Below are 14,467 nucleotides of genomic sequence, written 5' to 3'. Positions count from 1 at the left end.
CCTTAAAAAGGACATTTGCCTTTGATCTTGCTCATCTATATTATCTGAGAACTCCTCAGACACTTGTAATATCCTTATATATTAGAGTATAGTGTATCTTATCCCATATATTCACCAAAAATTCAGTTTTTCAATTTTAGAAATTATCTACATGATTTGGAGTTATTGATATACCCTTAGATGCCCACTACTTATTTTTCACCTTAGTACTAGTGCAGAACAAACAAAAAATTAACATTAAAAATCTCCTCCCGTCATTTTTCTTATCCAGTTCAGATAGTCATCTGTGAGAAGTGCGTACACAGCGGGCAACCCAAAGCCACACCTTATAGGGCCAAATGAGGTGATGCCTTGGAGTTTTCTATTGCAGATCAATGGGCCGCCGGAGTCTCCCTATGAAGAAAAATGTAAAGTTCTGAAGAATGTTGAAACACTTAGTAACATTAAAAAAAAAGACTGGCTTTTCTTTAAGCAAATCATTGGTCAACATTTAGAATTGCTTGACGGGGGAAATTACTCAACCTACCTAACTAGTTAGTTGCTAAAACCACCCAAAAAGTTTGGAAATCCATCAATTATCTTGCATGGACAACACACACTCCAAAATTGCCTTTACACCTAATCCAATTCAGCGTTGGTGCATCTGTCCTAAATTGATTAGCAGGTTCATACCAACAACAAAGAGCAAGCTTTGGACTGACAGTCAATGGATTTTTGAAACCAGACTTGCAGGGAGTCCAGGGCACCACAAACTAGAAATCGCAAATTAAAGAAGAGTTGGCTCTAATGTATATCTCAATCTTTTAAGGGCACCCACACAAAGGCAGACCTATCTTTTTATGAACATAATTCTCTGCCCCAAATGTGTAGTCTCCACAGTCGTAAAATTACTATTAAATCATTTTTTGTGAATATTAAAAGAGAGTAAACTGACACAAAAGTGAAAGTTTAACTTTGTGCCCTAGGTTTCTTTAGACTGCTATCATACTGATAAGTGTATGAATGGAACCGGGAGAAATTTCAGTATTTGCAAACAGAAAAACAAGCAGCCTTATTTACACCATGGTAGATGGGTTGTCTTTCTAGCAGGAAGCCAGATGTAATGCACTTTGTCCCTGTGACTGAGGACCATCCAATCTGGTGGCGAGGATCTCTGTGTGGTAAAGGAAGCCACTACCATGGTGGTTATCTACATCCCTGAAGGTTTGGGGAGCAGGTACCACATTTAAAGTACCTGCTCTGCAAAGTGTTTTGCTCAGAAAAAACAAACACCCTATTTGGGAGTTTGTTTTCTCCCAAAAAGAAATGGGCTAAATGTGCAGTTTTGTCCCTGTGCTTGGGATCCATTCTTCATTTTACCTGCCCAGATATGTTATACCTCACATAAAAAATGTGGGTAAGGGAAATGAGAATAGAATGGGACCATCACCATTATTACACAGCTGTCTTGTGATGGACAGACTACTGAGTGAGGAGTTACTGCACAGCCAGCGGAGTCTTCATCAACAGTAACCCAGCAGTTCCCCAAATGTAAATAGAATGGGAAAATCATGGGTTTGGCGGGTCAGTAGTACATATGAATTACTGTGTTCCACCCACTCCGCCAAACCCTAACTGAAGTCCCTAGTTTGTCTCACATTTTTGGATAATGCTGTAAGAAGAAAAATAGCCTGGCGCAGATTCACGAACATTTCACACGATGCAGAGCAGCAAGGCAACTTGCTGTGCTGCATTGCGTGAAAGGGAGACATCAGAAAAGTGCCAAATTTTGAAGATATGACACTTTTTTGCTGCTTTCTTGAGTTGGCACACTGTGTGCTGCCTAGTGCCAATGCAAACACCATTGCACCATAGTGCAAAGGTGCCTTCGTTATGAGCAAGATTAATTTTGTGCAGGAAGGAACACCTTCCTGCACAAAAACAATCCTTAAAGGCATTTTCCTTTTTCAATGTGTGATGTGGAATGCATCACACATAGAACAAGCATTTGCAATGCAATAGGTCTCGTATTTACGCGAGTTTGAGCTATTGACATTGTAAATAACAGTGGCTTTTATTTTTTTCGTTTTCAAAACCTAAATAAAAGGCATTTTCATTTACAATGCTAATAGCTTAAACTCGCGTAAATGCGAGACCTATTGCATTGCAAATGCTTGTTTTTATTATAAATTAGGCACTGAGTACACCTCTTAATACACCTCCTATTAAGCTGTAGTCGCAGGGTGGGATTCATAGAACTAAGGGGCATATCAACAACAACCGGCGATAATTATCTCTAAGCGCACTTAGCGCTAGGATAATTATCGCCGGCTAGCGTGAATTTTTATCGCTGAGATAGCGTGCTATTAGCAACGCTTATCTCAATAGCGATAAAAATCCTCACGCTAACAGGCTAACGTGAGATTTTCGCTGGAAACCCAGCGATAATCTCACGTTACCTTGTTGATAGGGACAGGCAAACTTAGCCATGATATCCTTCTTCCATAGGATATCATGGCTAAGTCTGAAAAATACCAGACGTAAAAAAGCAGCGTTAACCGCGGTTAGCGCTGCTTTTTTTGTCTCTAACAGGGTTAGCGACATTCTTGATAATAGGAGAAATGTCGCTTAGCGACATTTCTCCTATTATTTTACTCTGGAACGCCCCCTTTGCATCTCATTAGAGATGCAAGGGGAAGCGTAGAGTAAATGGGTGCTAACATGCAAATTTGCATGTTAGCACCCTGTTGTTGATAGGGTGCTAGTTTATCTCTGCTTTTTTGGCTTTTAAAGCCAAAAAAGCAGAGATAAAGCCCTTGTTGATATGCCCCCATGTGAGTTTCTTAATCAACATGAGGTCACACCACTGCTGTGCTATCGCTTTGCAGACACTTTTTACAGTAAAAGCTCTTTAGTCATCTGTATCTTCAATCACACGAGGACCAATTATATCTTGTCCTCACCCCCACAGGTGTCTGCTGTGTTTAGCCTGTTTTTGTTCATGAGGCACAAAGAGTTGTTGTGCATGCAGCTTGCTATCACATCATGTGAGGGATTCCTGGGACTGGTGGGTTTGTTGGTTGGAAGTGTGTAGGATGTGCGTTGCTGAGTGCGCCTAGGTGTCAGTCTTCTGGGTGGTGTGTGTGGGTGGGTTGAGTGTTGGGTATGCGTGGTGTGACCGTCTGTGCCTGTGGTGTGGTTGTATATGAACAGAAGTAAAAAGAGGGTGACAGCTGTTAATGCGGGCGTGTTCACGGGCCTGTTTCTGTCACCTCCTATCGATTCGACTTTCAGTCCCTAATGTACTTTGTGATAGCCCTGAGATAAAAATATACACGGCATACTGCTTCGTGTGACAGCAGTCATAAATGTCCCTGCAAGCCCTTTTCACAGTTACCCGCTGTAAATGTTTCCAACCGGTAGTGTGTATTATTTACACCGTGGGCGGGAAGGCGAGCTGAAGGTTGTCACGGATGTGAACTTTTTAGGTCTTGCCTTGGCAGAGCATGCACTGCATGCACTGTCTCAGCGAGACCTAAAGTAATCTCTATATGTTGGCGAGCAGCCGGTAGTTTTTCCTGCTGCTTGCCATTGGCTTAGTGTTGGCGTACTGTTTCTTACCTTGTTTTTCAGTGGCCCAACTGACTTCTGTGTAGTCCGGAAGCAGCGGCCACCAACTACAGTTTTAGTGCGCACTGTTCAGACTTTTTGTTTGTCATGCACATCGCTGCCTGACCTGAACATGGCAGTGGCGCATGCGCAAGACAAACAAAAAGCCGGCCGGTGTGCTCGAGGGGTGGGCAGCGCATGCTGCTTGTTTCATCTGAAAGGGGAACCGCAAATGAAAGTCTTCACTGCATGACAACCTCCACCTTCAAACACGAAGCCACTACTTACTGAGACACTCCTGAGGCGAAAAGCCGGGAGCCGCGCTATAGAAAATCTTTGTTTTAACATTGTACATTGTGATTTTAAAAACTGCTGCACTATTGCACCAACCCCTGGCACCTACCTCAAACCACGCCGAGCAGTAGATCTAATCGCTGTTTTCCGGCCAAAACGCTCGCTTCTGCCGCCATTGCCTGCTCGAGGGAGCCACGAGCCACGCCCACCTCTGTTGGCCACACCCCCCCTCTGACGCCCAGAGCACCTACTATAAAGCATGAATCCATGCCGGAAGCGCAGCGGACGAGCGCAGCGGGCGCGACGATGGCGCGCCGAAGGCGCGCTTAAGGCAAGCTCGTCTGCGCTCGTCAGCGACGAGGACGTGACTAGCGCAGACAACTCTGCTCAAATCTGCTCGCAAACCCCACGCTATACTCGTGAAACCCTGCTCAACCTGCGAGAATTCGCACACGAAGGTCAGCCCATCTTTGCTGACTCCGCCTTTCCACTGCATGACTTCGCATATAAGGGTCTGCTCCTGGGAGGCCTTCTGAATGTCAGATCACTGCCAAAGCATGCTAACGAAATTCATCTCCTCATCGAATCTCATCACCTGGATGTCCTTTTCTTAACCGAAACATGGACTCACGCAGATTGTGACATTGAATTAGCATGGGCATGCCCTCAGGACTTTAAAATGTTGCACCTTCCCAGACCCAAAGGCCGTGGTGGTGGAGTAGGTATTATCTACAGAGCCTCCTGGCACATTAACACCATAGACATGGACTCAGTCCCCGGGACCGAGATCCTCGGCCTCTCCATAAATTGCCACTCCGGAGGTATTTTTACGGCAATTATCTGCTACCGTCCTCCAGGGACTTTCACCTCCCAACAACAGCAAGCGCTACTCACCACCTTTACGAACATGGCAACCTCTCACAATAAACTAATCATCCTAGGGGACTTCAAGCTCTGGCCAAACGGTAGTCTAGACACTAGTCTAGAAAACCTCCTGCTCTCTTGCGAAAGCGTGGGACTCTACCAACTGGTTAAGCAACCTACCCACTCAGCAGGTCATCGACTTGACCTCATCTTTTCCAGTTCTAAACTAACACATCTGAACGACATTCTGCCCATGAGCTGGACAGATCACGCTCTTATTGAATTCTACATTACCAGCACAAAAACTAGAACGCCGAATCACAGCGCCCTACCAGAATTTATGTACAGAGACTGGAAAGCTCTGGAAAAACTGAGTTCTACCACCGCCGTTTTTAACGTGGAAGATAGCTTCTCCCCTATCAACTCGGTTGAAGACAACTACAGAGCCTTCTGCACGAGGATATTATCCACTACGGACTCCATAGCTCCATTAAAAAGTTACAAACCTAAAGGCAGAGCACCTGCCCCATGGTATAATGACTCCCCGAAAACCCTCAAATTAGCCTGTAAACAGGCTGAGAGGAAGTGGAGACAAGGCTATGGCGACACAAACAAAATTATCTGGAAAAACAAGCTCCTGGAATATAAATCTGCCATCGCTGAGAGCAAATCCACCCACTACTGCTCCACCATAGTCAATGCCGCAAATAGCTCCAAAAGCATCTTCCAGATCCTCGACAACCTTATCCACCCCGACTGTGTCAAAAAAACCATCCCCCCCACACAGACCCTCTGTGATAATCTCGCACAGTTCTTTAAGGACAAAATTGAGACCATCATCCACAATCTTGCCATTCCCCCTTTGCAAGATAATCTCAACTCCCCCGGGGCAGCCACGACTTACCTCGATCCGTTGAGCCCAGGACTCTTACCCAGGGAATGTCTGCAGACTCTCCCCCCTATCTCGGAAGCAGACTTTGAGAGAATGGCACACGGAATCACCTCTGGGTCCCCCCTCGACCCGTTGCCACCAAAAATATGGAAAGCGTGTGGAACTGAACTCTTCCGCACCCTCCGTAGGATCTGCAACCAATCCCTGTGCTGTGGATTTGTCCCTACCCCCTGGAAGCAAGCACTCATCACCCCGCTGCTAAAGAAACCCTCATTGAACCCCGAGTGTCTATCTAACTTTCGGCCTATATCGCTCCTACCCTTTCCGGCGAAAGTTGTGGAACGCTGGGTTAGCTCCTGTCTATCGACACATCTAGAGCAGAATCACATTCTGGACGACTTCCAATTCGGATTTCGCCCAGCCCATGGTACCGAAACGGCTGTGCTTACAGCCATGGAAGAACTTCGTATGCGTGCAGACAGGGGCCACGCAGTGGCCTTGATCTTATTGGACCTGTCTGCCGCATTTGATACGGTCAACCATGTAATTCTGCTAAAGAGGCTCAGAGAGGCAGGGGTCGACGGCACCTCCTTGCTCTGGTTCCACTCATACCTGCGAGATAGGGAACAGGCGGTGTCCCTCCCCCCTTTTCAGTCCGCCTTTTCCCCAGTACCTCACGGGGTGCCCCAGGGTTCGTCCATCAGCCCGATCCTTTTTAACGTTTATCTGAAACCACTAATCACCCTGATTAAATCCCACAGACTGAAATCTATAAACTACGCGGACGACACCCAGCTTATCCTCTCCTGGGAGGGGGAAGACTCAATTCCCATGGAATCGTTCCACGACTGCTTAAGAGACACAGCCGGCTGGCTGCACAATAATTCCCTGCAATTCAATTCCTCCAAGACCGAGGTACTGTTCTGCACTGGGAGCCGGATTCCTCGCCTATTCCCCACGGAATTCTGGCCCCCGGAAACCCCAGAAAAACCACAGCCGGTCACTAGTGTCCGCAATCTGGGTGTTATGCTAAACAGCAAACTCAGCATGGAAACGCAGGTAACCAAAACAGTTTCCACCTGCTCGGCCCTACTGCGTTCTTTACGCAAAATCATGCCACTACTCCCCGCACAGGCTCGAGCACTAATAGTCAGGTGCACTATCCTTAGTCGCCTTGACTATTGCAATGCACTTCTGCTCGAGTCCCCAGCTGTGCTACTGGACAGACTCCAAAGAGTCCAGTCGGCCGCAGCCAAACTAGCCCTCGGATGGACCAGGAGATCCTCGGCCACAGCAGCCTTAGCCGAGCTACATTGGCTCCCTTTGAAGCAGCGAATAGCCTTTAAAGCACTCTGCCTTGTCTTCAAAGCACTACACGGAACTGGCCCCGGATCCCTACAAAAAATGTTTTCCTGGTACATCCCCACCAGAACTCTCCGATCCGCCTCAGCCTGCCTTGTGAGGGTACCCAGATTCAACAAGGTAAGGACTGGGGGAAGATCCTTCAGAGTGGCCGCCGCTAAACTCTGGAATAGTTTGCCGGTCGACATCCGCCAAATTTCACAACTCCTTCCATTCAGAAAGCGGATTAAAACTTGGCTCTTCCCCTAAATCCCTCACAACCCATCCCCAGTCTCCCGTCTCTTTTCATTCTCTTTTCATCTTAGGAGTAATCTCTCAGCGCCAGGATACCTGCCAGGTGACAGTTGCGCTATATAAATGTTTTAAATAAATAAATAATAAATACTCACAAAGTGCAATTTACCGGAGTACTTTCGTTCCTCGAACCCAACTTTCTCCGGTTTGTGTCACCTGATTTTCTCAGGTTTTAATTCCACAGACAGGCAATATTTATCAAGTTTTTGATTTAAAAAGTTGCTTCAAAATAGCGACCTCACGACTGCGCCCACTCCTCGTTACCACCAGGGGTCTTGCACCAGAGACCCGCTTCTTGGAAACGCCAGGCAGGCAGCTGGCATCTTTGAACCCTGCTACCGGCCTGCTGATGCCAAGCTCACTCGGACCACTAGGGCTTGGTCCAAAGGATGCGAGTGGATGCACGCATGTCGTGGGTCAATGAACATGTGTGGCCCCCTCAACTGTGCGTCCATCACACAAACTGGAAGCGTGAAGGGCCAATGTCAGAACGAGCACTAGACTGCCACCAACTGCTGTCTTGACCTCGTTGAGGTCAGAGGTGAAGGACTCAGTGGAATCTGAAACGGGTGGACTTGGGTTCCAATCCCGGCTGTGGCGCTTCATTTGACTTCAAATTGTGTGATTCTGAGCTGATAAGTACATCTCTAGGTGCGGCGGAATATGCATCACAATTATCCATCACAAGGACAGTTGGATTTTTATACAAGAGCAATTCCATTTAAATCACCTCCAAAAATGCTCCGCGGCGGCAGTTGGAATATTTGTAAATTACAATTAAAACCAAAAAAGACAAAGTTCAAAGCAGAACAACCGCATAAAAATAAAAAACAAAACACTAGTGATGAAAAGCCCAGGCACAAGCACTCCAATGGAAGTCCACAGACACTCTTGTGCGGGTAACGAGCCCTTTGACAGGTGATTGTAAATGACTCGATTGTGCTCCTCAGCGCAGCGCCAACTTATCCAAGAGCCAGGCTCTCACCCAAGGCGCTATGCTCGGATGGAAGAGCCAGGGAGTGCTGAGCGGGCGACCACAGTAACCACAGCTTCCACGACAAGGCCCCCCCGCCGTGCAGGAATGCCCACTGCACAAACAGGTTATAAAATACCACATGCCATCAGAGGTCTGCAGAGAATCGGAAAACAGCAAGCGACGTTCAAGATGAATTAACAAGCATTGGCAAAGCCAAACTGCCTGGCCAGGACAGGGTGCTGCTGTGGTTATTTACTTATTGAAAGCATATGCCAGAAGAAAGAAAGAGAAAACAAATTACGAAGTAGATATGGCTACCATATGCGCACACTATTAAATGAAACAAGCATTGGCATAGCCAATAGGTCTCACTTTTGGGACCTTATAAGTATTTAGTTATGCAGCACAATATCCTTGGTGCAATAACATCAACTGTTGCATGGCTAAAAACTTATAAGGTCCCAAAGGCGAGACCTACTGGCTATGCCAATGCTTGTTCTTTATGAGAATGGATTTGAGAGGCGTGAGGCTGTTCGGAGCCCCGACCCACTTTCCAAGTCCTGCATTTGCTTGTGACTTTTCATCTAAAGTTGCCCCTCCCCCCCCCGTAGGCGCGACCCCAAGTGCACGCGCCATGATGCTTTCGGCCGGTGGGGCGGGAGTGTAATTGCGTTCGAGGGTTGAACTGCAACAAAGAGCAGGGCTTCTTTTTGTAAGCACAACGTTCCTCCTTTGTGAGTCGAGTGGAGGGGGCTTCTGCGAAGACATACATTACCATGGCATTTGTCAAGATTATTTTGGTAAACAGTCAAAATATCGAAAATAAAATTTCGACCTACACTAATATCGAGTTTTAAATATTGAAGGGACAGAATATCGATGTCAATAATATCTATGGACAGAACATCGACCCTAAGGTAAGTATTTGTATATCGATGTTAGTAATATCGAAGTAAGTAATATCGATATCAAATATATCGATGTTACTAATATTGATGTTACTAATATCGATATTTATATTATTGTTATGTATTTTATTATGTATTTAATATGCATGTGTTATATGTTTTTGGTTAAGTGTTTTACTGGTTTTAAAATATATGTATACAATTTGTATATGTTAATAATGTTTTTTTAAGTCAATTTTGTGTTTTAGTACTGTAGCGGGTTGTGGGTTTATAGGGAATAGGGTGGGAAGTAATTTAATTATATGAAATTAATTATACATTTTTAGGAATTATAAATTAATTTTAATTAATTTTTGCGTTTAAGTTCTGTTGCGGGTTGTGGGTTTATAGGGGAATAGGGTGGGAAGTAATTTAATTGTAATTAAGTAATAATGTATTTTCATTTATTGGTATTGATAATTATATTAGTGTTAATTAAGTATTAATTGGTAATTAATTTTTATTAATTGGTAATTCGTTTTTATTAATTGATTAATTGATAATTATGTTAAGTGTATTATTTTATTATTGGAGTGTGTTGTGCGTTTATAGGGGAATAGTCTTGGAAGTAATTGAAATCTTATTAAGTAATTATTAAATTTGTTGTTGGGTGTTGATAATTAATTAATTGGACATTAATTATTAATTGGTAAATATTTTAAATTATAAAATTTTGGTTATGAAAAATAATTTGTTGTTGATCAATCATTAATTGTGAATTAAATATGATTAAATATTAAGTGCCGATTACGATCCGGTAAAAACCGGGTACGAACCGTCGAACGGAGCGTTATCTCTGTCCGACTCGTACCCGGTCATAAAACTTTACAAACATGGAATTACGATTCGCACGGAAACACCATTTCCGTACGAATCGTAAAAAACACCGACCGACGAAAATATACATACGAATGTGATCCGGGAATGCTGCGACGTGGCGTCGGGGCATTTTCAGGCAGCGTTTCACGACCCAGGAAGTACGATTCGAACCGACAGCAGTCCGGACGGCAATATTTTCACGGCACCCAAAAAGTGCCGGAAAAGCGAAGTACAGCGCGAAACGACCAGAGTAGGTGGCCCGGTATGCGCTGTACCCCCCCCCCAGCCCCCGTATGTACGCGCCGACCCCCCAGCCCCCGTATGTACGTGCCGAGCCCCCCCCAGCCCCCATATGTACGTGCCGACCCCCCCAGCCCCCGTATGTACGCGCTGACCCCCCCCAGCCCCCGTATGTACGCGCCAACCCCCCCAGCCCCCGTATGTACGCGCTGACCCCCCCAGCCCCCGTATGTACGCGCCGACCCCCCCCAGCCCCCGTATGTACGCGCCGACCCCCCCCAGCCCCCGTACGTTCGAGTCATACCCCCACCCGTGTATGTACACCCCTGTACCCTGTACACGGGGGAGTACGACACGTACAGGGGTGTACATACACGGGTGGGGGTTCGACACGTACAGGGGTGTACATACACGGGGGAGTACGACACGTACAGGGGTGTACATACACGGGTGGGGATTCGACTCGTACATATGAGGGCTGGGGGGGTGTTGGGCGCGTATGCGGGCACATGTCTCCATGGTTGCTATGGGAGTTCGGTGCGGACGGTGTTTTTTCCATACGGTTGTAACATCGGACGCACGGGATGGATCGTGATTCCGCGGTCGGACTTCACTTTTCACGTTTGTACGGTAAATCGTCCGTGGATGTGTTGGACACATTTTCCGACCCGAGGACGTGTGGGGAATTCTTCCCAATGCGATTCGTATGGTCTTTTTCCCATGCGAATCGTAATTGGCAGTTTGTACGGCACTTGTACGATTCGTACGGTAAAAAGACCGGATACGAGTCGTACGGGGAATTTTTTTACCGGATCGTAATCGGCACCACTGTATTGATATTTCTAATTAATATATGAATAAGTAATTATTAATTGGTAATTAATCTTTCATTATTATTTTGTGGTATAATTTTTGTTAATTGTTCAATATTTTTTAATTGGTAATTACTTTTTAATAATTCATATGCTTGTGGTTATGAAAAATATTTTATTGTTTAATATTTATTATTGGGTAATTAATATTTATTTTTTATTTTTTATTGGTATTTATTATTAATTTATTGTCAATTAATTATTAATTTGTTGTTATGTTTGTAATCATAATTTATTGGTATTTGTAAATAATTTTGAGTATTTAATAATTAAATCATTAATTATTTTAAATAATTATGTTATTTATAAGTATGTTATTTTTAACTTCTACGCTATCCAACACTTTCCCTACTGTTGCACTCCCTGGAGTTGGAATAGTAATTTTTATCCCTACGCTATCCAGCACTTTCTGTACTGTTGCACTCTCTGGAGTTGGAATAGTAATTTTGACCCTTACGCTATCCAGCACTTTCCCTACTGTTACACTCTGCGGAGTTGGAATAGTAATTTTTACCCCTACGCTATCCAACACTTTCCCTACTGTTGCACTCTCTGGAGTGGGAATAGTAATTTTTACCCCTTCGCTATCCAGCACTTTCCCTACTGTTGCACTCTCTGGAGTTGGAATAGTAATTTTTACCCCTACGCTATCCAACACTTTCCCTACTGTTGCACTCTCTGGAGTGGGAATAGTAATTTTTATCCCTACGCTATCCAACACTTTCCCTACTGTTGCACTCTCTGGAGTTGGAATAGTAATTTTTACCCCTACGCTATCCAACACTTTCCCTAATGTTGCACTCTCTGTAGTGGGAATAGTAATGTTTACCCCTACGCTATCCAACACTTTCTCTACTGTTGCACTCTCTGGAGTTGGAATAGTAATTTTTACCCCTACGCTATCCAACACTTTCCCTATTGTTGCACTGTCTGTAGTGAGAATTGTAATTTTTACCCCTACGCTATCCAACACTTTCCCTACTGTTGCACTCTCTCGAGTGGGAATGGTAATTTTTACCCCTATGCTATCCAACACTTTCCCTACTGTTGCACTCTCTGGAGTTGGAATAGTAATTTTTACCCCTACGCTATCCAGCACTTTCCCTAATGTTGCACTCTCTGGAGTGGGAATAGTAATTTTTACCCCTACGCTATTCAACACTTTCTCTACTGTTGCACTCTCTGGAGTTGGAATAGTAATTTTTCCCCCTACCCTATCCAACATTTTCCTTACTGTAGTTTTTTTGGGAGCTGGAGTAGTAGTTTTATTGTCTGTGCTATTTAATATTTTTTGTATTATTTTAGCTAATGTAATATATAATTAATTTTAACAATGTTCAAATTAAATGTAATTTTTTAAATGTGTTATATATAATTATTTAATTTTTATTCATGTTATTGTTTTATGTGTATGATAAATTTGTAATTTATAATAAGTTTTAATAATTTATAAGTTATTAAAACTGATTAAGTAAGTATATATATTATATATTATATGTATATGTTTAATTAACGTTTTTTTAAATTATATATATTAATTATTAATTTTAAACAACATTGTAAAATATATTTGATTATGTTCATTTTATTTATATGTATTATTTGGTTTATTTAACATATTTCTTTTTTAACTAAAAAATACCCTATATTTTTAAAAACGATATTTTTGACATTCGATATTTTATTTTTGATATTTTTGTACTTAGCATGTTGTAGATAGGATGTCGATATTCTTGACATCTATATTTTAGCTCCGATATTTTTGTAGGTCGATTTTTTGACCTTCGATATTTTGTCAGTGATCCGATTATTTTAGTGTTGCCTGCCCTCGATGTTGGATTCATCTGCACGTGGGTGGCTTGCATGCTGTGAGCTTGTGCAGCAAAGGGACTATAAAAGAGACCAGTACAAAAACAAGATAAAGTCAAGCACGCACGTGCGCGCCCCTTCTCGTGCCCGAGCCAATACTCCATCACTCCACAAAGTAATACAACAGATCGCCTACAGCGCAAGCGCTGTTTAGGCTCGACCTATAAAGGAAGTAGTAAGGAGAGATAAACGTATTTCTCCTTGTTAGCCTGGGTCTGAGAGGCGTACCATTTGAATGCATTCCCAGGTTTACCACAATTTGTAAAAATGGGAATTCGCCAAAATCCGTAGGGTGAATGCCCACACTACAACCAAGAATCACCTCCCTGCTGCAAGGTAATTGAAGGCAGTGAACTGTGCTGCTTTGCTTTACCTTGGATTTACTAATCTGCACAGAGCCCCACAAGGTGTCTTTGCATGGCTTAGTAAATCCCAGTAAAGGACTTGCATTGCCTTGCGTGATGCAAGGGCAATGCAAGCCCTTTAATAAATCTAGCCTCTTGTGTTCCAGCTGAGCATCATTATGCACCATAGGTTACTGATGCATATCAACATATATCCACACAACGACTCAGAGTTCAGTTCTAATTATTCTTAAATTTCTGTTTTTCTTCACACCTCTATTTTTAATCAGTCAAGGAAAGCATTACTATTTTCATTCTCCATCGTTTAACAAAGGCAAAAATATCGGTGCTACAATAGATTGATGTTTTACACTTTTTTATGCAAATGAATTTTCAAAAAGCCCATCCCACCTTTCAGGCCTTCAACTTACTCCATCTTCCCTACCCACTATCACTTTGTTTATTAAGCATTTCACACACATTTTTCTTGGTTCTTTTTCAGATATCATATCCCATTGGCCCCACTTTTCCTGCTACTGTACAGCATGACAACTGCTGTCTTTTGTTTCTCGCTAATATCATATAAAAAATATAACAGCGCAATGCATTTTCCTTTGAAGCAGCCGTGGCACGCTTATATGTGATGAGGGGTTACGCCCCCACCCTTTTCCCGAAAAGGAGAGGGCCTGTTAGGCTGAACAAAGGTACACCTGATAGACACTCTTCTTATTCAGGTTACTCATCCAGAAGCTAGAGAGGCACTAAGGGGCAGATTTACATGCCCCATGCGTCACTTTTGCGCTGCCGTTGTGTCACTTTTGTGACACAGCGGCGGTGTAAACATTGCAGCCCATTTACAAAGTGACGCATCTAGGGAGATGTGTCACGTTGCAAAGCCCTGCATCAGGTATAATGTATGCAGGGTGGGCGTTGCCACGCAAAAAGAAATGTAGAACTGACAGTAACATTTACAAAATTTCACTTCAACACTCTACGCCTTCACTGCGTCAAAATCCCTACGCCTGCTCAGACCAGGCATAAGGAATGACGCAAGGCTTTTTAGATGGAAATCACCTCTATGTTGTGATGCATTGCTGGGGTTGCGT

General features: G+C 43.7%; 1 protein-coding gene across 1 annotated transcript in view; it reads right to left on the bottom strand.

The window, feature by feature from the left end:
- Positions 1–237: 237 nt before the first annotated feature.
- Positions 238–14,467, bottom strand: part of LOC146864200 (granzyme A-like) — a 41,722-nt gene continuing 27,492 nt past the window's right edge. Inside the window, exon 5 of the mRNA XM_085639022.1 lies at positions 238–393. Within this exon, the coding sequence (XP_085495148.1) occupies positions 238–393 (156 nt within the window). The remainder of the gene's footprint in view (positions 394–14,467) is intronic.

This window comes from Triturus cristatus, chromosome 2_1 (genome assembly GCF_964204655.1).
Source record: "Triturus cristatus chromosome 2_1, aTriCri1.1, whole genome shotgun sequence".
Classification (NCBI taxonomy): Eukaryota; Metazoa; Chordata; class Amphibia; order Caudata; family Salamandridae; genus Triturus; species Triturus cristatus.
The sequence above is the reverse complement of the archived record's forward strand: the minus strand, read 5'-3'. Positions and strand labels throughout refer to the sequence as shown.